This window comes from Gossypium hirsutum, chromosome D03 (genome assembly GCF_007990345.1).
Source record: "Gossypium hirsutum isolate 1008001.06 chromosome D03, Gossypium_hirsutum_v2.1, whole genome shotgun sequence".
NCBI lineage: Eukaryota > Viridiplantae > Streptophyta > Magnoliopsida > Malvales > Malvaceae > Gossypium > Gossypium hirsutum.
Window position 1 is genome coordinate 15523429 of NC_053439.1, and position 22901 is coordinate 15546329.

The following is a 22901-nucleotide window of genomic DNA, read 5'->3' on the forward strand; positions in this document are numbered from 1 at the left end:
GGAAGAATTTTGAGGCTACAATATAGATACGTTGCTTCCATTGACCCCTATAGGTACGACCTATTTGATATGAATTGTGAGCTCCAACTCAAGACGATCATACCATCACACATTTTAAGCAAAAATGTTGTAATTGAGTTATACGTCGAGTTTGCCGAGGTTGATGAATCTGGCCTATCTTTGGCCACTGTTCCGGTGGATGTTAGAACTGGAGCTAAAGCAGAAAGTCCCACTACACAGTTGTGTGGTAAGTTCACTAGCTTGTTAAAAAGCTGCTACAATGGTGTCCCCGAAACATCTATGAGCAGACACTCGTTGGCCTCTGATACGGATCAAAACTTTGAGAGCCAGTACTAGTCAGGATTTGAGCATAACCCTAATCCCAACATTCAGGCTCGACATTCAATTAGTGCATTTGATTTCAAATTTGGTACGAGTTTAATGTCATAGGCTGGAAGACCTTATATTGGGATTTTATCGACATAACTAGACACCAAACCGATGTAGATTTTTGCAGGCACATGGGCTACAAAAGAACCTATGACTTACTCTTTCCACGGGGACCGATGAGGGTACATCGAACCCCTTACTAGAAGGGTACAATGAAGGTGCAGATTAGGAAGAAGATGCGACCGAGGAAGAAAATCCTAATGAGCAAGAAGATGCAGTCAAGGAAGATGATCCTAATAAGCAAGAAGATGCGGTCGAGGAAGAAGATGCAAGTGAGGAACAAGGAACAGTGGATGCATTTGACGAGGAGGAGTCAGACCTTGAGCCAATCCAACAGTACAGACCTGATGGTTGGAAGGTGGCACTATTTTTCGAACCGGAGCCGGTTCCAGAGGAGTCAGACCTTGAGCCAATCCAACGACGACGGCCTGGACAATGCTCTAAATCCAAATCTTTGATATAGGGCTTATGAACCTCCGCCCCACATGACCAACATCGACCTATCGGCCGAGGGTGGTTTAGAGTTTTCGCGTCTACCGCACAAAACACTTGGCCATACAAGCACATCGCGTGACGTACAAGTACTAGAAGTTCGTATGGAATACCCAAGAAAATATTCTTTCTTTCCTATACTGAAGTGGTACAACTTCAAGAATGGCATGAACTACCACATTACGATGTCCGGATCTGAGAAATTCAAGGGAAAGTGCGCAATTCGCTATGAAAGGTGCAAATAGAAAATCATAGCATCTTTATAGAAGAAGACCAAACTGTGGACGATAAAGAAGTATTTTGGTCCACATACCTGTGTTTCAGTAGGTGCAACTCAGGATCATCCCAGGCGATACTGACATGATTTTAGACATTATTCTACTAATGGTGAAGGCGAGTCCTAGGATTCCCGTCCCAGTGTTGATTTTGAACATCTGTAGCCAGTTTGGCTACACTCCATCGTACTACAAAGCATGGGTTGGAAAAAAGGAAGCTATGGACAAGTTACACCATGGGTGGGACAGTTCGTACAACTGCCATTGCCAATGCTATCAGGTGTTGGATTGATAAATTCCAGGTTCCATAATCGATCTAGAAATGCACCCAGAATGCTTTGACGATCGATTAGTCCCTAGGAAAAGAGCATTCCATCGATTCTTTTGGACATTTGAGCAATGTAAAGAAGTTTTTCGGCACTACAAGCCTTTGATGCAAATTGACAACACCTGGTTGTATGGGAGGTAAGAGAATAAGTTGTTGATTATTGTTGCTCAGGACGGTAATCAAAGGATTCTACCGATTGTATTTGGATTAACTTTTGGAGAAATGATAGATGGCTAGGATTTCTTCTTAAGTAGGTTATGTAACACCCCTTACCCGTATTTGTCACCAGAATAGGGTACGAGGCATTACCAGAACACATACACTTGTAAACGTATTTAACCGAGTTATAAAACTTCATCTAAATTAAAACTTTCAAATTATTAACATGATTTTATAATTCTTCATAATATATCCTTAAAATATTATATTCATAATAAATAGGACCTACGAGACCTGATACATATTCATGCTATTCACAAGTTTTAATAATTCAATGCTTCATTTCCATTTCATTCAATTCCCAAATTTCTCATGTTCACAATTCAAATCATTAAGTTCAATACTAATACGTATTTATCATTTAACTCAACGTTTATTGATTATACCGTTCATTAACACATTTATGAAATTCTCAATTTTGCAATGAAAATATCACTTTAGCTTATATAACAACATCAGTTCAACTCATCATCCTGGTATAAATTCACTACCACTTATCCATTTACTAGAATTCTTTTAGGCCCATTTGTCACTTACCATCCTTAATCAAATTAGGGAACGGTTACGGAAAATTGAGTACTTCACTTCCACTTTGTAATAGTATAACTATGGTCTTACGTATGATCACTCATCACTTGTCCCTAATCAGATAAGTGTAGCTAAGTTACCACTTATCACTTGCCACTTGTCACTGATCAGATAAGTGTAGCTAAAGCTACCACTTATCACTTGCCACTTGTCACTGATCAGAAAAGTGTAGCTGAAGCTACTACTTATCACTTGTCACTGATCAGAAGTACTACATGTAATCATTAAATTTCAGCCATATGAACTTACTATTTCATTATCTTTCCACACTCGTTTCCTATGCACATCACACAAGGTATAAACATATCATTCAACCATAGTCGCAAGCTAGTGTATTTAAATATAACTCTTTTTGGAACTAAACACATGATAAACCATTTCACTAGAGATTACATGATCAAAACTAAATATGTTACCATTTCAACCACTACTTGGCCAAAGCCTAAGCTTGTACGCCAAATATTTTAGCCAAATACACATATAGCATAAACATTATAAGCATAGATGAGCACAACATTTATTCGTGTATCACACTTACCAATATTTGTTAATTCATAAACCATTCATGACATTATTTCATGACAAATCATATACCGAATGTACCATACACACATTCTATGAAACTTTATTTTCACACATGAGCTTAGACCATGACCAACAATGCACAAATATAAGCATCATTTCTATTTCATCGTTTATCAATTATAATCAAGCATATGACCAATTATACACAAATCATTCATATATTTCCCAATTTTCCTCCTCCTCCTCTCTATTCCTCATCCTTAATGTGTATAACACATTTAAACAACATTATCCATACTATCACTATTTTTCCCGTATGTAAATTCAAGTTGTCTTTCTGATTCAAAGTCACTAATTTATTTATATCTCGAGCCACAGAGCTCAAAATTAAGATCTGTTAATTTTCTCTGAAACTAGACTCAAATATCGTCTTACCATAAAATTTCCAGAATTTTTGGTTCAGCCAATAAGTACAGATTATTCTTTAAAGTTTCCCCTATTTCACTATTCGATAGTTCCGGGCCCCTTCACTAAAAATTAATTATCTCTTTGTATAGAATTCGCATGATGTCCCCGTTTGTTTCTATTGAAAACACACTCTTTAAGGATTTTAAATATATAAATTATAAACAATTTTTAATGATTTTTCCAAGTCAAAAAAGGGGAACCCAAATTCATTCTAACCTTATCTAACAAAATTCATTATATTCTCATGATTTACAATTCCATTACTTACACCGTTTCTTCTATGAGAAACTAGACTCAATAAGCTTTAATTTCATATTGTTTTTCATCCTCTAATTCAATTTCCATGATTTATGGTGATTTTTCAAAGTTAACCTACTAATGCTGTCCAAAACTGTTTTAGTGCAAGATGTTGATAATCAAATTTATAACATCCTCCTTTCCTTTCTCTACAATATTTTCTATCAATTTCTCTTATTTCCCTTCACTAACATATCAAGAACATAAAACCTTATATAATAAAACCCTACATTAACATCAATTTCGTACTTTTTCAATAATATCAAACTTAAAAATATATTGAAACCTTGATGTCTTACCTTGCTCTATTGATTTCAATCTTTAACTTGATTTTCTCTCTTCTCCAGCTTCTATTTCTCGAATCTAACTTGATATTCTAGCTCCCCATAGTCTCCTTAACATTTTTCTCTCTTGGTAGCTATGGAAATTCTTTTGATTTCTAGGTGAAAATGGTAAATTTTTTGTGGAAGAACCAAATTGTAAAGAAAGCAAATTTTTTTTTCCCTTCTCTTCTAACGTGAAATGCATGGGAAAGGAAGATGGGTCTTCATCTTTTCTTCCACATATATATACTAAATAAAATAATAATAAAATGATAAAATGTCATTTAAAAATCAAATTAAAATATTAATAAACTAATATTTATTTATTTAATCTAAAATATCTCCAACATCATCATTATTTTCTAGATTTCTCTTTCTTCTAATTGACCATTTTTCCCTTTAGATCTTTTAAAATTCATCCTTGAGTCATCACTTAATTTGGTAAAATTACAATTTAATCCCTCATAATTCTTCATCTATTCAATTTGGTCCCAATTCATCCATTTTCCTTAGTTTCTAGATTATTCCACCCTTAAAATATTTACACTATTGGTCCTTCAAATTTTTCATATTTACACTTTAACCCCTCAAATTTTGAGTATTTACTCTTGGATAACAAAACTTTTCTCGCTTTTGCAATTTAATCCTTTCTTTAATTAATATGTCATAATATACTTCCCAATGTTGTCATAACTCAAAATTCTCCTTTTTGTCACTTTACTTCCTTACTATATCAAAGATAATATCTTACTGTAAAAATTTTCGGGTTATTATAGGTTATGTCATTGCGTTTGCCCGCAACCCGATGTATGTGTCATATCAAATAGGGGCACCGAAATCTTGTCTACTATTGAGCGCCAGGGTAGCCTTTGGGATCACACCCATCACAGGTATTGTATAAGACATGTCGGATCCAACTACCACTCAAAATAGCCTTCGAAAATTGAGCGAGATGTAATCATCGACATGGGTATGTAGTTGGCACTACCTACACAGTCATGTCATACCCTATTTCATTCGTTGTTTGCATTCATAGGTTTGCTTTTCTTAACAAGTTACGAGCTTTTCCAACATCGTTTCCATGAAATGTTGAACAACTTGAGTGCCATCAACAGCTACGGAGCAGCATACCTCGCCAACATACCCTTTGAACAGTGGACGCAATTGTATGACGGGGGTTTATAGTACGGGCATATGACACCAAACTTAACAGAGCGAATCAATTTCGTACTAAAAAGGACACGTCATATGGAAATAAACTCGGTTGTGAAAGAAATATACTTTTTTCTGGCTATGTTGTTTCCAAATAGGGTGGCGGCATATGCTGCACAGATAGTGGGTGGCCATACTTGGTGTGAGTATGTAATGAAAGAAATCAGATAAAAAATGATGAAAGTGAAAAATATGTATTTAGTGTGCCACTCGCATTAAAACCTGGAATTTCGAGTCATAGAGCATGCTAGGCCGAAATAGGACATGTTAGGAGCATCATATCGTGTCAACCTAACAGAAGGAATTTACGATTGCGATTGTAGGAGGTTCTAAGCTCTTCGATTCCTATGTGCACACGTAATTGTCGCATGTTAGAACCTAAGAATTGAGTACACGCCTTACATCAACGATGTGTACGATCTAGAATGCATGCATAGAGTATGGAGTCTTGAATTCCCACTTGTCCCAGACGAAAGTACATGGTTGCCAGTGTTCAGCATGCTATTCGAGTTGGCACAAAACATGAACCTGCGTTGCTTCCCAAGAGGTCTCTTGAATACCACTCGGATATGGAACAATATGGATATTCAGGAGAGGGACGGTCAACAAAGGTTATACAGGTACTGTAAAAACTCGGGGAATACAAAGGCAACATGTTCTATGTTGAGAGGTACTTTGGGGCCTCAATGTCGGTAGCATTATTTTCGGGAAAAGAATATATTAATTATGACTCTTCCATTATTTTAGTGTTCAAAATTTGTTATTTATTATTAATTTACGCATATCTTATCTCATAATGTAACGAAAAAAAATATAGTGTAAGAATGAAAATCTATGGTTTCTTTATTTATGTCATTTATATTTACATCGCAGTAGTAATAAAATAAATAAATCAATAGCGTCATGGGGGAGAATGTGTACCGCAAGGCTGTGGACGACGCTGGCGAGGAGGATTTCTTTGCACAATCGAATTTAGGTTTAATTTTATTCCAAATTAATGTTTGAAATCATGAATACATCTATTGAATTCCAGGTAAACAACAAAGGAAAATACCTACGATAGTTGCAACCCAATACATTTGTCCAAAAATAGGGATTTGACCCGTTAATGAAGAACTGTAAAGGAATATGGAAAATCGCGACTGAATGGGAATGGACTACCTTTTGCCTACCACTCGAAAAACCGACAATAATACCAGTCATATAGGAATTTTATCTCTCATTGAAAGAAAGAGAAGCAACAAGACCATATTATGAAATGCAAACATATGTCAAAGTCAGAGAGGTCAACGTCTTAGTAACAGAAAAAGGTATTTTTCTATTTTATGATGCTTCATACTACTACCATGATTTCATGTTCAGAACAGATCTCAAACAATTCAAAAAGGAATACATGAATGAAGTTTTAAAATTTTTAACTGAAGGAAAAGAAGAAGGGATGTACCAACCAGGTACAAAGATACCAGTATCATTCAATCAAGCATTAATGACTCCAAGGGTAAAAATCTAGATGAAGTTCGTATGTTCAATAATTTGGCCCACAGCAGATATTTCTAATATCAACCTGATACAAGCTATTTTGGTATATGTGATCTTACAAAAGAAGTAGATATGCATTGGTACTTAGATTTATCAAAACATGATTGAGTGTGTACAGAATAAATCAAAAAGAACATTCTTCCCCCACCTAATAGAGGAATTATGCAAAATAGCAGGAGTACCTATAGATCCATTAGACACGTAGATGAACCCTTCAAAGAATTATTCAGAGACGATCTATATAAACAATTTGTAATACTCTATAGAAGGCAAAAGGAATAGCGGAGAAAACTGGGGCTACAGGAAGAAGATGAATAAGGGATTTCTTCTTAACCTTATTCTCTAAAAAAATTACGACTTATAAAAATATATTTTAGGATTAGACATATATAAGTTTAGGAAAATTTATTTAAAACCTAATTTGTTTAGGGATTTGTAATTAATTTAGGCAAATTTATAGAAATATTAGGATTAGATACTTTGTGTGTTTTTAATGGAAAACCTCACATGAAAGAAGCGCAACATTTATAAGCTTATAACGAACAAGGATGGAAGCACCCACCATTAGACCATTGCAATGTCAAGATCAATCGAGTAACTTCTTTTCTTATCTATTCAGGGCTGCACATTAGGGACAATGTGTCATCTAATGTGTGGGGATAACATAGGAAATTTGTTTTAATTTTTTTTATACTTTTCCTTTAATTTTTATTGTCAATTGTGTGCTTGAGCTTGTAGAAATACAAGTTTTTGGTTAGGAGCATGTATATAGGTTAATTGTGTTTACTGTAAATTTGGCATGATAGTGAATGATTTTAAATTTTTTACTCTTAGACTACTAAGTTCTATATATACACTATAAATAGGCATTGAATAATTGAATATACTAAATGATATAGAAGATACAGGGAAACGAGCATGCTTGTATATATGATAAATAGTTGAATTTGTGATTATTTGATTGATTAAATTTGTGAATATTGAGATACCTAGGGATGGGTTATGACATTTTTTGGTATACACCCAGAGCCAAAAAGCTAACCTTGTTTATCAGTCCTTAGTACCTATTTCGAGCCAAAAAAACCTCTTCTTGATGAACCTTCATGCAAAACCCGAGCCAAAACATTAATTTGTACTTACCCTTTTTATTTGGTCATGAATTGCATGAATCTAGACGTCTGGTCATACATATTGAGGGTTAAGTAGACATATCAAGATGGATTTTTTAATAATAGAGTGAAATAGGAAGAAGTAATGTAATATAGTGATTATAGGTTAGTCAGTATGTGCAAAACAAAAGAAACAAGAAAAGCGAGTAGAAAAAATACATGAAAATTCAAAACCATTATGAGTAAGATGTGTGAAAAAGAAAAATGTGACAAAGTTACGAAAATAGAAAAACTCAGTCAATAGTGCACATAAACTCCTAAGCTAGCTGTAGTTATTATATTATGTTGTGACTTCCTACGTAGAGAAATAAGGTGGTGAGAGGGCAAGGGTTGCTAAGGAGGAAGAATAGGGAACAATACGATGTGCCAAACTATTTTCATGCTTGAAACCATTTTGATGCTTCTTGTTCTTGAATTTCATATATGTCCTAAGCCTCAGAACCTTACAAGCTGAAAAGCCCTATGTGACTTAGGTTAGCTTATTCATGAATCAATATTATATTAATTAATTACATTAAAGACTGCTTGTATTATTCTAGGATAATCAAATTACCTATACGATTTACTGATGGATGCATATATTTGAAAACATTAATGCTTGTATACTTTGTAATACACTGAACTTAGGTATTTGATATTAAAAGTGGCAAGCTGTTTATATATCATGCCAGGATTATGTGTAAATATGAAAATGCCTAGTTATGTACTCCACAACCAATTTTTGTATCATACTTGCTCAAGGGTCGTCTTTTACTTTGGGCTTTATTTTGCATTGCTTGAGGACAAGCAATGGCTTAAGTGTGGGGGAGTTTGATATGTCGTAATTCGATGTAGCAAATTAAACTAGTTTTCATATTTAAGGAGCTTGAATACGAGCAATTTTAGTATGTTTTAGTTATGTTTTCTTAGTTTAATTTAAATTTAATAAAAAAGTGTATTTTGAGTCTTTTATTGACCTTAGAGGCCGAATGAGGCCTAAACACGAGCTAACATGCTTAGTAAGTGTGTAAGAGACCATTCAAAGGCATATGAACTCAAAGCTAGTCATTGTGTTGCCATACAGGGAGCTTGATGTCACAACATAAGGAGTAGAATACAAGAATTCCAAGTCTGCCTTAGGTGTCACGACACAGCATTGGGATGTCACGACACACCCATAAAGTTACCACTGAACTATGTATATTGCCTTCAATGTCACGACATAGACATTAGGGTGTCGCGACACCTACCCTGTACGGGATTAAATACGAGTCAGGGGTATTTTGGTCTGTACAATGAAAATCAAACACGAGAACATCAACTAAGCTAGAGTTAAGGATGAGAACTACCCTAATTCTATAAATAGGCTCATTTAGTACTTGTTTAAGGACAACTTTTTATATTCTAAGTTTTTCTCTATAATTTAGTTTTCAGTTTTCCGTTCCTTTAGGCTTTGGATTTCTTTTCATTTGTGGTCTTTGGGAGACTTGATTTGTAAACACGATCAAATGCTAGTGGATTTCAGCACTTCATCATTCAAATACAATCAGGATTCTCTAAATTTTATTCTTGATTTATTCTTATGCACATTTCTATTATCAATTTTATTATGTTTATGGATTCCATGATAAACTAATCCTCTTATGGGGGATTAGCGAATAGAGGTGTGATTGACTAATTGTTATGTAGGGTTTTCTTAGCAGATCAACTGTTTTTTGTAGAGGAAGAACTTAAATAGTAGGCTTGACGACCCTAAGAAGTCATTTAGGAAGGAATTAACCCAAAATTGGTATTGCCTATTCGTGAACACCTTAGCCCCGAACCAGTCGAGACTGTGAGGTTGAGAGATAAGTAGTTCTTGTCAACTCGTTAGTTTAGTGGAAGATTGAGAGATCTTACTAGGGTAGTGACTAGTTGATTGAATAGAAAACCCGAAATAGGAATTAGTTATGATTACCAAAGAAGCTAATCGCCCATGCCTACATTTGATTAAGTCTAGAAATTAGTTTCACGAAGTCTATTTTTATTTATGCAGTTTTTATTTCTTTATTTATAAAAACCTAAAAATCTTTCATTTATGTTTTGTCATAATATAATTTATTTAAACTACTAATTAATTCTATTTACGTTTAGATTAACTTTAATTTAATACTCATCTCCCTTAGGTGCGGTCCTCAGAATAGTCACCTATTACGTTGTAAAAACTATATTACAATTTGACTCGTATACTTGTGGACACTGCCTCAAATTTATATTTTTAGTTCTAGTATTCACACTCTAGACGTTGGTATGTCCGGAGGCAGTCACCTTTTTGGAGGGAGTTATTCCAAACGCAATCGATAAAATTTTTCGATTACCATCCCAGGCAACGACAATCAACAACCGATGTTGATACCTTCTGTACAGCCAAGTATCGTTAATTTGAACCAAAGGCTTACAGTGCTAGAAAGCTTACCTACATTGATTGAATGTCCAAAAGAATCGATGGAATCCTCTTTTCCCAATGACCATATGATCATCGAAGTACACTAGGTGCATTTCCAGATCGGTTACGGAACCTGGTACGTAGCGATCCAATACCTGACACCATTGCCATAAATAATTGAATGAACTATCCCAGACGTGATGCAACTTATCCATAGCTTTTTTTTGTGACCCATGCTTTGTAGTAGGACGACATGTAACTGTGCTAGCTACGGATGTTGGCAATCAACACCGGGATGGGAATCTTAGGACTCGCCTTCACCATCGGTAAAATAATGTCAAAAATCATGTCTGAGTCTAGCTTGGGATGATCCTGACTTACACACACAAATTACAAGTTAAAGTAATGTAATAAAAAAAATGAAGACCCTGACCAAGTCATATTATGTTAGAAAATAGAGTGATCGCACTGCGCACTTGTCATAACACAAGTATGTGGACCTGAATACTTCTTTATCGTCCAGAAGTCAGTCTTCTTCTGCAAGAAAGCCATGATTTTCCATTTGCAGTTCCTGTTGCGATGCGTGCACTTTCCCTTAAATTTCTCTGAACGGGACTTCATGACGTGATAGTTCATGCCGCTCTTGAAGCTATATTGCTTCAGTGCAACAATGAAAGAATATTTTTGGGGTATTTTATGCCAACTTCCAATACCCAGACATTTAACGATAAACTTGCATGACCAGATATTCTGTGCGGTAGCTGCCGAAACTCTAAACCACCCTCGATCGAGAGATCGATGTTAGTCATGTAGGGCAGAGGTTCATATGCCCTAAATCTTAGATTTAGATCCGGAGCATTGTCTGAGCCATCATCATTAGAATTGCAAGGTTTTGACTCTGTTGGAACCTGCTCTATTTCAAAAAAAAGTGTCTGAACCATTCGGACCACACTGTCAGATTGGATACGATTTTGACTCCGATCTATCAACTACATCTGATGCCCCTTCTTCGTCACCTTCATCTTATTCCTTGTTTGCATCTTCTTCTTCATCGGGCGTTTTCCCTCATCTGCGCATTCATTGTTACATTTAACCAAGGGGTTCAATGTACCTTCGTCAGACCCGATCGTAAGAAGTTAGTCCTTGGTTATTCTGTACCCCATGTGCCAGCCAAAATCTGTACCAGATTGGTGTCTAGTGTAGGTCGATGCCCTACGGTATAAGTGCTTCCGCCCTAGGATATCAATCCACCGAAGTTAAAATCGAATGCACTGATTGAATGTCGAGGTTCGAGTTACGCTCATACCCCGACTGGTAGTGGCTGCTAAAGTTTAAATGTGCCACAAACTGAAACATGTCTACCCATAGACGTTTCAGGGCCATCATAGTAGAAGTTTTCTAACAAGCCAATGAACCTATTGCACAATCGTGTAGTAGGACTTTTTGCTTCAGCTTCGGTTCTAACATTAGCCATAACGATGGCTAAAGATGGGTCACCTCCATCAACCTCGACAAACTTAACATATAAATCTATTACATCATTTACACTTGAGCAGTATGATGATATGACTACCTCGAGATCGAGCTCGCCTTTCATATCAAATAGCTCATACCTATAAAGGTCAATAGAAGCAAGATATCTACATTGCAACCTTGAAATTCTTCCCCGGCTCGAACCCCCCAGTTTCCTCCTAATTTTAGTCCAAAGCTCAGGCAATTGAATGGCTCGGTTGAACGCCTATTCCATGGACCAGGCTCCTATAAATACCATCTCGACTTTCGTATTACAGATTTGACTATCGTAGTAAATGATGGATTTCACTCGTCAACTCATTTCAATATCGTTTACGAATTGGATGAGTAGAAGAAAAAAAATCTTCAAACGGTTATCCAAAGAAATGCATACGACTCTCGCAACTCAACTCTTCGAATATGTTGCATATCTAAGTTATGAATATATCGTTACTTTAATAGGTAAATGATGTAATCCGGGGGCATGGTCGTATCAGTAAATATAACAAGTAAAGAGGGAATGTGTGCTTCAGAATTCGTTTTTGAGGACACGCTTTCATCGAATAATGATAATGAAACGCTCTTCGTTACTCAAAAGCACGTTTCACAAATCACATAAATTTTATTAGAAGCGTGCTTCAAAGGGTATTCAGTTTCTCAAAATGTGCATAAGATTTCACCATGATTCTCGAGGTCAAATACTTCTTTTTTCAGCCTTTAAGAAAAACATTAATGAAGGCTCGTCTAACTAGGCGAACCTTCACTAACATTTTCAAAATCTAGAAAAAAAAGTACTTGACCCAGAGAATCTTTCTGCAAATTTGAAGCACATTTTAAAGATATTCGATAAAGATGTCGGTCCTGCGACGCATTTTCGACCACAAGAATTTTCTACTTTGCAATCTCACTCTTCCCCCGAGCCTATAAAAGGAGGTTTTCACCTCATACTCCATCATCCCTCAAAAATAATCTCTCCCAGCCTCTATCCCTCCACTATACAATATTTCTCTTTCTTCGTTTTCTTCCCAATTTCAGTTAAAAAAATTCGATCGCTAATAAAATTTCCGTTCAAGGTATCCTTGAGTCGTCAGTGATGCGATATTGCACTGAGATGCACACACTTCATATATCCTACCAAGATGGGATCATTACCTCTGAAACCTATCCTTTGAAAATCAGGTTCCGGGGTGATTTTGCTTTGTACGATCACGTGTGAAAGTTTACGTAGAGGTCTCAATCAACGACCGTTATGCGGTCATGGATCGGGGTATAAAGGGGAAACCAGTTGACAGTCGTTACGCGAGCACAAGCACAAGCTTTTCAGATACCCAAAAATGTTGCCTTATAAATACCATACAGAAGTTTGATGGCATAATCATACGGAAAAACTATGGGGCTTTCCATTATAATCAGTGTAATTTTTTTTCCATTTCCAGGCAACCAGTACCTTTAACCTTCCTTTTTATTTAAAGGTTTGCACCGCATTGGATGCAAGAGGACTCTTAGGTGAGAAGCGACTGTTTTGGTAGAGTAAAGGCGATGCTCCTTTCAAGGCAACAACGATTGTCGTTATTTAACAACCCATTAATAACTATAACCGTTACCGCGCCGACCTGAGTTTGACCTATACTTCTGCCAAAACATTCGCTCTCCTCCTAATAGCCCTCTTGTGTCGACCTCGGTGTCAGCCTTCAAATAAAAATGAAAGATTAAATATACCAGCAATCTAGAAATAGAGAAGAAAAATTACGTTAATTACTTCAGAAATCTCTCTGTTTTACCCTATGATTATGGCCTCAATCTTTTGTATAGTATATATAAGACATTATTTGTGGGTATCTAAAAAGTTTGAACTCGTGACTGCATAACGACTGTCAATTGGCCCCCGATTATACTCAAACTCGTGATCGTATCACGACCGCCGACTGGGACCTCCACCTAGACTTCGACTCATGATCATATCAAGCACTGTCACCCCAAATCTCGAGTTCCCTAGGATGGGTTTCTGAGGTGATAGTCTTATCCTACTATGATATATGAAATGTATATATTTTGAGGCGCATTATCACATCCCGACCCCTTAAATCTACCTATAAACTTTAACATTTTCACCCTTAAACCCTTGAAAAAAACTCTAACCTTAACAAAATTAATAAACCCTAACCTTAGGAGGGAGTATGAAAGCATGTCCTGCCGGACGCGCTTTCACACTCTCTCAAAAATTAATCTATTTCCCTAATTTTTTTTAAGAAGGCCTAAAAAGCCAAATAAAAAAACCTAACAATATCATTAATTTAGCCAAAATATATATTAACATGAATTTTATAATGGAATTATTGATATTTCTTTCAATAGTGAAATTGACTTTTTTTTATTTAATTCATTATTAAATATAATAAATTTAAATTTATAGAAAATTTAACAAAAATATAAGTAAACTATTATTTATTTAATGTAAATTTCACAATGTCATTTTACATTTATTTTTTAATATTATTCTATACAATCAAACAATTATTCAGATATTCAATTCAATTAACTAAACATTATATCTATTATTTTTCCCATTCCTACTAACTATTTCATTCTTACCATTAGAGTGACCCAAACCTACCACTAGCTTCTTTGCATTTTATTCCCAAAGAATAAATTGAATGGTAAAATTAAATTATCAACTATGGAATTAAAAACCATTTCATTCAACCTGATAACATAATAGTAAGATACATTACACTTTTAAAAGAGAAAACATAAATTCAAACCTTAAACTTGACACTGTTAGAATAAACAACCATAAACCCTAGTCATCAACAGTAAAATAGATGAAAGATTAAAAAAACATTTCATTCATTAAAGCCACAGCTCTACAATGCCATTAGTTACTTTTGTCACGAATAATCATGTCTAGATGATCCACATTTAAGTAAAAATACTATGAAAACCCTTACATTAAGAATTGGATTACATTTTACATTCTTTACTCAAAAAATAGACAAATTAATCCCTTATATATTATATCAAAGAGACAACAAGTTCTTCTATTAAAAATTTAATTGATTTCTACTGTTAGAAACTGGTTCCTATTCGTCATCATGAAGTACAAGTAACGTGCCTAGTTATTTCATCAATCAAGCCATTTTTTAACAATACAACATTAAATTTTTAACCAAAAAAAAAACCAATTTACTCTTTGATCTAACGTATAATGATTAATTTGCTACTTTTTAAATTGAGGAAACAAAAAACAAGTTAACTCCTAGAAAAAGGACTTCCACGATACTTTTACCTCCAAAATTTATCACGTTAAGCATGAAAACTATAAATGGTGGGGGAACATTATCTCTTCCGTCAAAAGGTAGATCAACAAAGTCAATTGCCCAATGATCTAAAAATGTGCAAAAACTCCACTGTTCCCTAAGTACGTAACAATAGGGTCAATGATAAACGAGCAGTAGCTTAGTAGTAAATTTGGCACAAGGTGATTCCTTCGTGTGCTTGAAACTCCGTCCTCCCAATCAAGCAGTGCGTAGAGGTGGAGAAACCAGTATGACTCCATCTCCTCTAACAAAGAGGAATGGAACTGTACGCCTCGTAGTCTGAAACGGAGGGAGGAAATCGGGTCATCATCTAAAAACAATAAAAAAATCCTTTTTCTTTATCACTTTCTGATTTGACTTGAAAAGTTCAAGTTCAATAGCGGCGTTAACATTTGTTTCTGCTGCAAATTCCTGATTCTTGCAATACCAGGATAAAATGAGTTCATTCTGTTTATCACTTGGCAAACATTTAAGTAGAAAAGTGCAAGGATAGAAATAGAACTGTCCAAAGGCCAGGCCAGGCTACAACCCGAACTTATTATTCTCTTTGCCTAGGCCTTGGCCAACCTAACCTGCTGGTCTGAATTCACTATTCAAATAATATTTTAAAAAAATTTTTGTAGTATTTATTTTCCAAATCTACCAAATAATTGATGGATAGAAAAGTCATCTTTTTCCTATTTTTCTACCTTTCTAATCAAGCACAAAATATATATTTTCTATCTTTTCACTGTCAATTTTTCATATTTTCAATTTTCATTCTACCCTACCACAGTGTCTTAAAGTAGTTCCTTCATTAACTATCCCTTTAAGAAATCTCAGCAAAATGCACTTAGCTGTCGGTATCAGCTAAAGGAAACACTTCTCTTCAGATGAAAGAAGAAACAAGTTTCAATAAAAAGTTGAACTTCATAATTCGAATGAAAAATTAAACAACTTCGCAAATGCTAACACCGAACAAAACAAGCAGAAGCATTCTTCATGGAAAATATGGGCTTTAAACCTTAACGTCAGAGATCTCAAGTTACCAGTGATCACTACAGCCAAAACTTATCAAACTCACATATCATCTATAATTCATATCTTAGCTTTCAGAACAGTTAATGCTATAATCCAAATTTTTGAAAAGGAGGCAGTGAAATAATAGCATACCCAAACAATCTCTTCATAGGTTTCATCATCTATTTCAACTGTTGTAACAATCTCTTCAACATCCCCCAGAATCATATTCAAATGCTGATCATATGCCTGCAAACCACATTAGAGAAGAACCGGGTATCAAACAGAAGGGCTACAATATTCTGAAACATTATGAGCAATTATATTGGAAAGTATTGAGAAAATAATTGCGAATTGATATTAGTAAACACAAAAACTCTTTTGAGAATCAAAGTGATTTTGTAAGCACTAAAGAAAGTCATTTGCAATACAACAGTTTATTGAAACTAAAACAATATTATCACAATAATAGCCACGTGCTGTAGTGAACCAGTGAATGGAATATGTTAACAAAACTAGAAAATCACGCGATGCATGTTTAGATTAGATCAACATTGCACTTTATCCAACCCCCAATATCACTAGTTGTCTACAAACCACTACATTTTAACTAAAAAATATTTAAATTATTATTAAAACAGATGGTGTTATTTGAAAGAAGAGAGGAAGAAAAACTGAGGATGAAGTTGGATTTAAGCAATACAACAATTCCATTCAAAGTTCAAAAATGATTTGATACCAAAGAACCTCAGCCAGAAGCATAGACTTTGTTTTGAAGTTCAGACACAGACATGAAAAACAAAAGGTGATCTAAAAGACTAGACTAGAACTTATCAGTGCTGTATGTCACAAATAAGCTTCTACACCTAACAACCATCCAATAAACTGACTCATATGTTTATCCACGGAACAATTTCTTCTGAAGCTGCAAATAAACAGAAAACTGACAATTCAGAAAATATACCCATCGCCCAAAATTTTGAATCATTCCGTTTAGGCATTCCTTAAGCATGGCTGTGCAATCGACTGAAATTCATAAATAACGAAAATAAAAATTGCAATATCCAAAATGTGCTAACTTAAACTAGCAGAATTAACAGAACCCAAGAAAACCCTAAAATGTGAAACCCTAAGAGCATCTGAACAGTAAAAATCGGAACCTAAAAAAGAACAAGTAAAGGGAACCCTAAAACTTTATAATGAAAGCATAACAAAGTTAAACCGTACATGGAGCTTGCCACGGAGCTCACGGTCGGAACGGAGCTTGACGTAAATACGCTCGTCGAGGCTAAGCCTTATCAGATCCAAGGGCTCCTTCACCGCGCTGTCTTCCTCGGTGGCCATTCCCGTTCGCCCCTATGTACACAAAGAGTAAACCAATGGTTTTAGCCTGCAAAAACAAAATTTTAAGTGCTACTGTTCTGCTGAGCCTGAGCGTGAGAAAGCGCCCGAATACATCTGGTAGAACCCGTGCACCCGATTTAACTGTCATTTTGGGCTTCGGCATTTTGGGTTCTAAAATTGGCCACTTTATTGCAATGGAGTTAAATGTAACTAGATTAGAGTTACATTATTATAATTATAATCAAATCGAGTCAAAGAAAATTAGTGTCAAGTTTGAATAAAACATTATGATTTATTCGCAATTTTTAGATAGAGTTAGTCTCATATAACAATTATCTCTATATAGCTTATTTTTCTTCCAATGAAACTTTTGTTTAATGGGAAAGAGGATTCCTCGTTTAGATTAGTTTAAATTTTGTTGATTTATTCAATTAATTATTTAATTTTTGTGCTTGTCTATTGATTGATAAAATTGTTATGACTTCCAAGAAAAATAAACACTTCCAAAGATGATATAATAACAAATTTAAAAAAAAAAGAACATTACTCAATAACTAAATCAAAATTTTATTAGCTAAAGATGAAGAATTTGAAACGATGATGCAAGCTCATTAATAATCTAAGCTCAAAAAGGAAAAATCATTTATCAACAACCACTAAAAATAAAAATAGAAACCCATAAAGAAAAAAAGAACATTTTTTAGCCAACAACCCACCAATTTGCTAACGGTGACAATGAAGAACACACAAATTGAGGGGAGAGTCATGATTCTAGTGAATTGACTGCTCAAAGGAAGAAAAGAAAGTTCAAGGTAAGCAAGAAGAATATTTTATTTTATGGAGTGAATTAAGGGTCGATTTACCCAAAAAAAATTTAATTTCACCTATTCGTTTTCTTTTTAAAAATGTTTTACTAATATATATTGTTTTTGGAGATAAAAAAAAAAGCATCCTATAAAAAACATTTTAAAAAAAAGCATCCTATAAAAAACATTTTCAATCACGTTAATTGAAAACACATTCTGTTCAATTTATCTTTTTTAGTTAGTTAGTGTTTCTGTCATTAACTCCCGAGTTAGATTCCTCTCTTATTCACATTTGTATTTTTTATTTCATATTATTTTAAGTTTTTTTAATTAATATTTTTGGTATATTAGCTATTTTAGTTAGATAGTTAGATATCTGTGATTTCATCTTTGAGTTTTTTATTTCATGTTGTTTCAATTTTTTTTATTTTTAATTAATGTTTATAATTAATAAATATATTGTTTTGAAGTTTTTTAAATTAATAACTCTTTTATTTATAAAATCAAATAATAATTATATAATTATTTTTAAAAAACTTCAACTAATTCTTTAGATATATTTTTCTTTTATACATAATATTTATATGTCAAATATTTATTTTCTCCACCTATATTGTGGGGTATGGTGATTTCTAATATTATAAAATCAAATAATTACTTCAAATATCATTATTATTTCAAATAGGTAAAATATTTCAAATATCATTGTTTTTTCATCTATTATGGGTATGATATTTTAAATATTTTATATGTGAAATATTTCGAATATCACTATGTTTATATGTGAAATATTTTAAATGATTATTTCAAATACACATACAAAAATATATAATATGTCAATTTACTACACTCATAATATGGATTGAAAAATAAATATTATACATATAAAAATTATTTATTAAAAATAATTATATTTGCAATAACTATTCGATTTTATAAATAAAAAATTTATTAATTAAAAATATATCAAAAGATGAATTAAAAATGAATTTTATTTTGAAAACAATATATTTATTGATTATAAACATTAATTAAAAAAAACTTGAAACAACATGAAATAAAAATATATATTAAAATGCTTATAAGAGGAATCAAACTTAGGAGTTAAAAGATGAAATCACAATTATCTAACATCTAACCAAAAAAAAACTAATGTGTCAAAAATATTAATTAAAAAAAACTTAAAACAACACGAAATAAAAAAATACAAATGTAAATAAGAGAGGAATTGAACCCGGGACTAAAGGACAAAAGCACTAACATTTAATCATTTAACCAAAAAAAACTAAGTTGTTAATTTTCAGTGAAAATGTTTCCTATAGGACACATTTTCACTGATACGACAATAAAAACGCACCCTATAGGACACATTTTCCTTTCTGTCTCCAAAAATAACAAATATCAATAAATTTCTAAAAATAAAAACAACATAGATAATGAAATATAAATTTGTTTCAGCATATATAGGTAAATCGACCGTGACTTAAGTGATGAATATCTACTCTTGATACTCTTGAAAATAAGAATAGGGAACAAATAAAATAAGATTGGAGTTTATATATAACACTTCTACATTAAAATATTCCAAATATATATATATAAAAATCTCCGTTTTGTTTGTGAGTTGTTTTTTAGTATTAAAAATACTTGCAACTTAGATCACTTAATAATTAACGCTTTCCTTGGTAATGATTGAATTAAATTTAAATTTTTTTTTAAAAATTAAACTCAAATAATTTATAAATATAAGTGTCTCAATTACATCTCTAGCCTCAACCTTGAATAAGTAAAAAAAAAAAAACATTTTCACTATTTTGCAATATTCTACAAAGTGGGTCAAAGTCTTGCATTGTGCAAGTTGTTTAGTCAACTTGTTGAGATGCACAAGGAGAGGCTAATGAAGAAGCTGAAAGAAGTTGTAGTAGTTGAAGTTAGGGATTAAGAAATAGGGTGGTTAACTTGTCACAGTCCAAAGTTTTAAATATTTTAATATCGTATTATTCTAGGAAGTTTATGAAAATTCTTGAAAACAAAATATTCGATTAATTACAATTTGTAGTGAAGTGACACATCAGAGAATTGTTATGAAGTATTATGAACTAAATTGAAAAGTTATTAAGTGATAAGGTATTAAAGTACAATTTTTCAAAAAGAAGAAATTAGTGGAACAATTAATATGAGATTATTAAGAGGGTATTCTAAACATTCCATAAGAATTATTTAGTAATTAGAATTTATGAATTTTTTGAGTGCATGGGAATTATTGTTAACCTTAGATTTTAGTTTTAAAACATGAAATAAAATATATAGCACATGTAACAATTTATTTTTAATGATGTCAGAAACCGTGATTTTGGGACTATAATTCTGACAAACGAGTCAGTAAATATTATTAATTTAATATTTACGAGTATTTATTAAAGTCATACTAAATTTTAGTTAAAAAATTTTAATGTTTAAATAGTTAATTAAGTAAAAATGACTAAATTGTACAAGTTGTTAAAGTAAGTCATTATTAAATTATGTGTTGTATGGTTATATAATCAAGAATGGAGGGTTTTAATTAGTAAATTGACATATTGAAAACATATTGGATGGTAATGTAGTGGGTTAGTATGAAATTTGATTTAAAAAGCAAGGTTAATTAAGTAATTTAATAAATAAGTAAAAGAAAAGAAAAACTAAACTAATAAAACATGCTATCGTATTTCTTCTCCACTACCACCGAAATTGGAAAGGGAAAAAAACTATTGTTGCATCCATAAGGTTCGACAAGCTATAGACCATTGCATGGTATGAATTGTTAACTTGTTTTTAGTCATTTTTATGTTTTTGAGTTCGTTTTAGCTTAATCTAGTTAATCCAGGGGTTAATTTGTAAAAAATTTAAAAGTTTAAGGACCTACCATGAATAAGATAAGTGTGTTTGTGAATTTAGTTAATTGATTCTTGAGTTTAGTTGTTAAATAGAAGTATTTTATAAAATAGTTTTGATGATTTTATTGTTTAAGGATGAAATGGTGTGCACGGTAATTATTGTGAAATTGTGTTAGACATGGGTTGTAGTGAGGTCCTATGAAATTCGGTTAGTTTGGATTTTGTCTAAATGTGGTCAATTTGTGAGTTTTTAATTTAAGGGCTAAATTGCATAAAGAGTAAAATTTTAGGGGTAATTTTGGAATATGATGTTAAAAGGACTTAATTTATAAATTTTGTTTATTTAAGTGTTGGAATTGTATTAATAAAATGAAATTACTATTTAGATCAAGAAACGAACCAAATGGATTTGAATCATGGGAAAACTAAATTAACGGAATAGTTATCGATCTTGTTCTTGCAACCATTTTTGGTTAGGCAAGTTTGTAAGTTAATTTAATAGTTAATTAATTGGTGTTTTGTAATAAAATTCTTATCTATATATGATTGATTCGTCAAATTCATTGGAAAGAGAAACAAGAAAGACCATGATTGAAAGATGTCATAGCATTTTACCCGAAATGTCTAAGACCCTAGTTGAAAGATATTATGGCCCTAACCTGAAAATATGTAAGACCATAGTTGAAAGATATTATGACATTAAATTCAATACAAATAAGACCATAGTTAAAAGATACTATGGTATCACATCGGTAACGATCAAGACCATAGTTGAAAGATACTCTAACATTACTTCAGGAATGCATAAGACCATGGTTGGAAGATACCATGGCATCCTTTGGAACGATGCATTATTTCGAAAGGTACATCATTGGAGTGAATACTTCATTAAACTATCGAGGTTTGTTGTACGAAAATGAATCAAATGAACTTATAGATGCTTTATGATTCAATGTATAATTAAGTTCAAATAATCTTGATTTAGCAAATTATGTTACATTCTATACGAACTTACTAAGCATAAATTGCTTACACTGTCTGTATTTTTATCTTATAGATTTTGAAAAGCTTGATAGTTGGAAGATCGAGTCCAAGTACACACACTATCTGTTCATCATCTCAGTAGATGTTTTGGGTCATTTGGTTCTTTTGGTTAATTTGTTCATGTTTTCATGTTTGGTACTTAAAATGATGATATTTTGTAGTCATGCATATATGTTTGGTATTTTGGTTTAATGGTATTGTAGTAAATGCTTTTGGTCTTTGGTGGATGCTTTATGATGATAATTATAAATGTTGTTTAAAAGATGTGAAGAAATGAAATATGATTGCAATCATAAACCAATTAAAAATTTGACAAAGGCAAGTGTACCTATCAATTAATAGTATAGCTATGGTGAGCACAAATATTGTTCCCATGAAGACTAAAAGTACTAGTAATTATTGTCTTTCTATTATTTAACTAAAAAATTGGAGTGAGTTAAAACTAAAATTAACTAAAGAACACGACAAAGAACGAATCAGGAAAACAAATGATTAACAACCAAGAAGCGAAGCAATACCTAGGAAAGAATTAACCTAGATTTCATTTATCAATATCAATCTGAATTAAACAATTTCTTCACTTAGTATCTTGATCCGTAGAAATCCTTAAATTATGCTAATATCTCTTTTGAGAGTAAGAGCAACTGTCTCTAGGTTGATTAATTAAAATTTCTTTCTAAGTAAAACCTCTATTATCGTATTAACTCAATCTAT

At 32.9% G+C, this 22901-nt stretch overlaps 1 protein-coding gene across 1 annotated transcript; it reads right to left on the minus strand.

Moving 5' to 3' along the window:
- Positions 1–15081: 15081 nt before the first annotated feature.
- On the minus strand, positions 15082–17755 carry LOC107950784 (sm-like protein LSM3A). Its single transcript, XM_016885742.2, has 3 exons — positions 17345–17755; positions 16271–16366; positions 15082–15397 (listed from the first exon to the last, which is right to left on the minus strand). The coding sequence occupies exons 1-3, from the start codon at positions 17459–17461 to the stop codon at positions 15317–15319; spliced, it is 294 nt and encodes a 97-aa protein (XP_016741231.1). The 5' UTR covers positions 17462–17755; the 3' UTR covers positions 15082–15316.
- Between the last annotated feature and the right edge of the window lie 5146 nt (positions 17756–22901).

What these genes read in the sequence shown, in the direction of transcription:
- LOC107950784 (XM_016885742.2), bottom strand. Translation starts at nt 17,461, where the DNA reads ATGGCCACCGAGGAAGACAGCGCGGTGAAGGAGCCCTTGGATCTGATA. An exon ending in AGCTCCGTGGCAAGCTCCAT is followed by an intron (nt 16,367 to 17,344) that starts GTACGGTTTAAC and finishes TGTGGTTTGCAG; the next exon opens with GCATATGATCAGCATTTGAA. An exon ending in CCTATGAAGAGATTGTTTGG is followed by an intron (nt 15,398 to 16,270) that starts GTATGCTATTAT and finishes CCTCCGTTTCAG; the next exon opens with ACTACGAGGCGTACAGTTCC.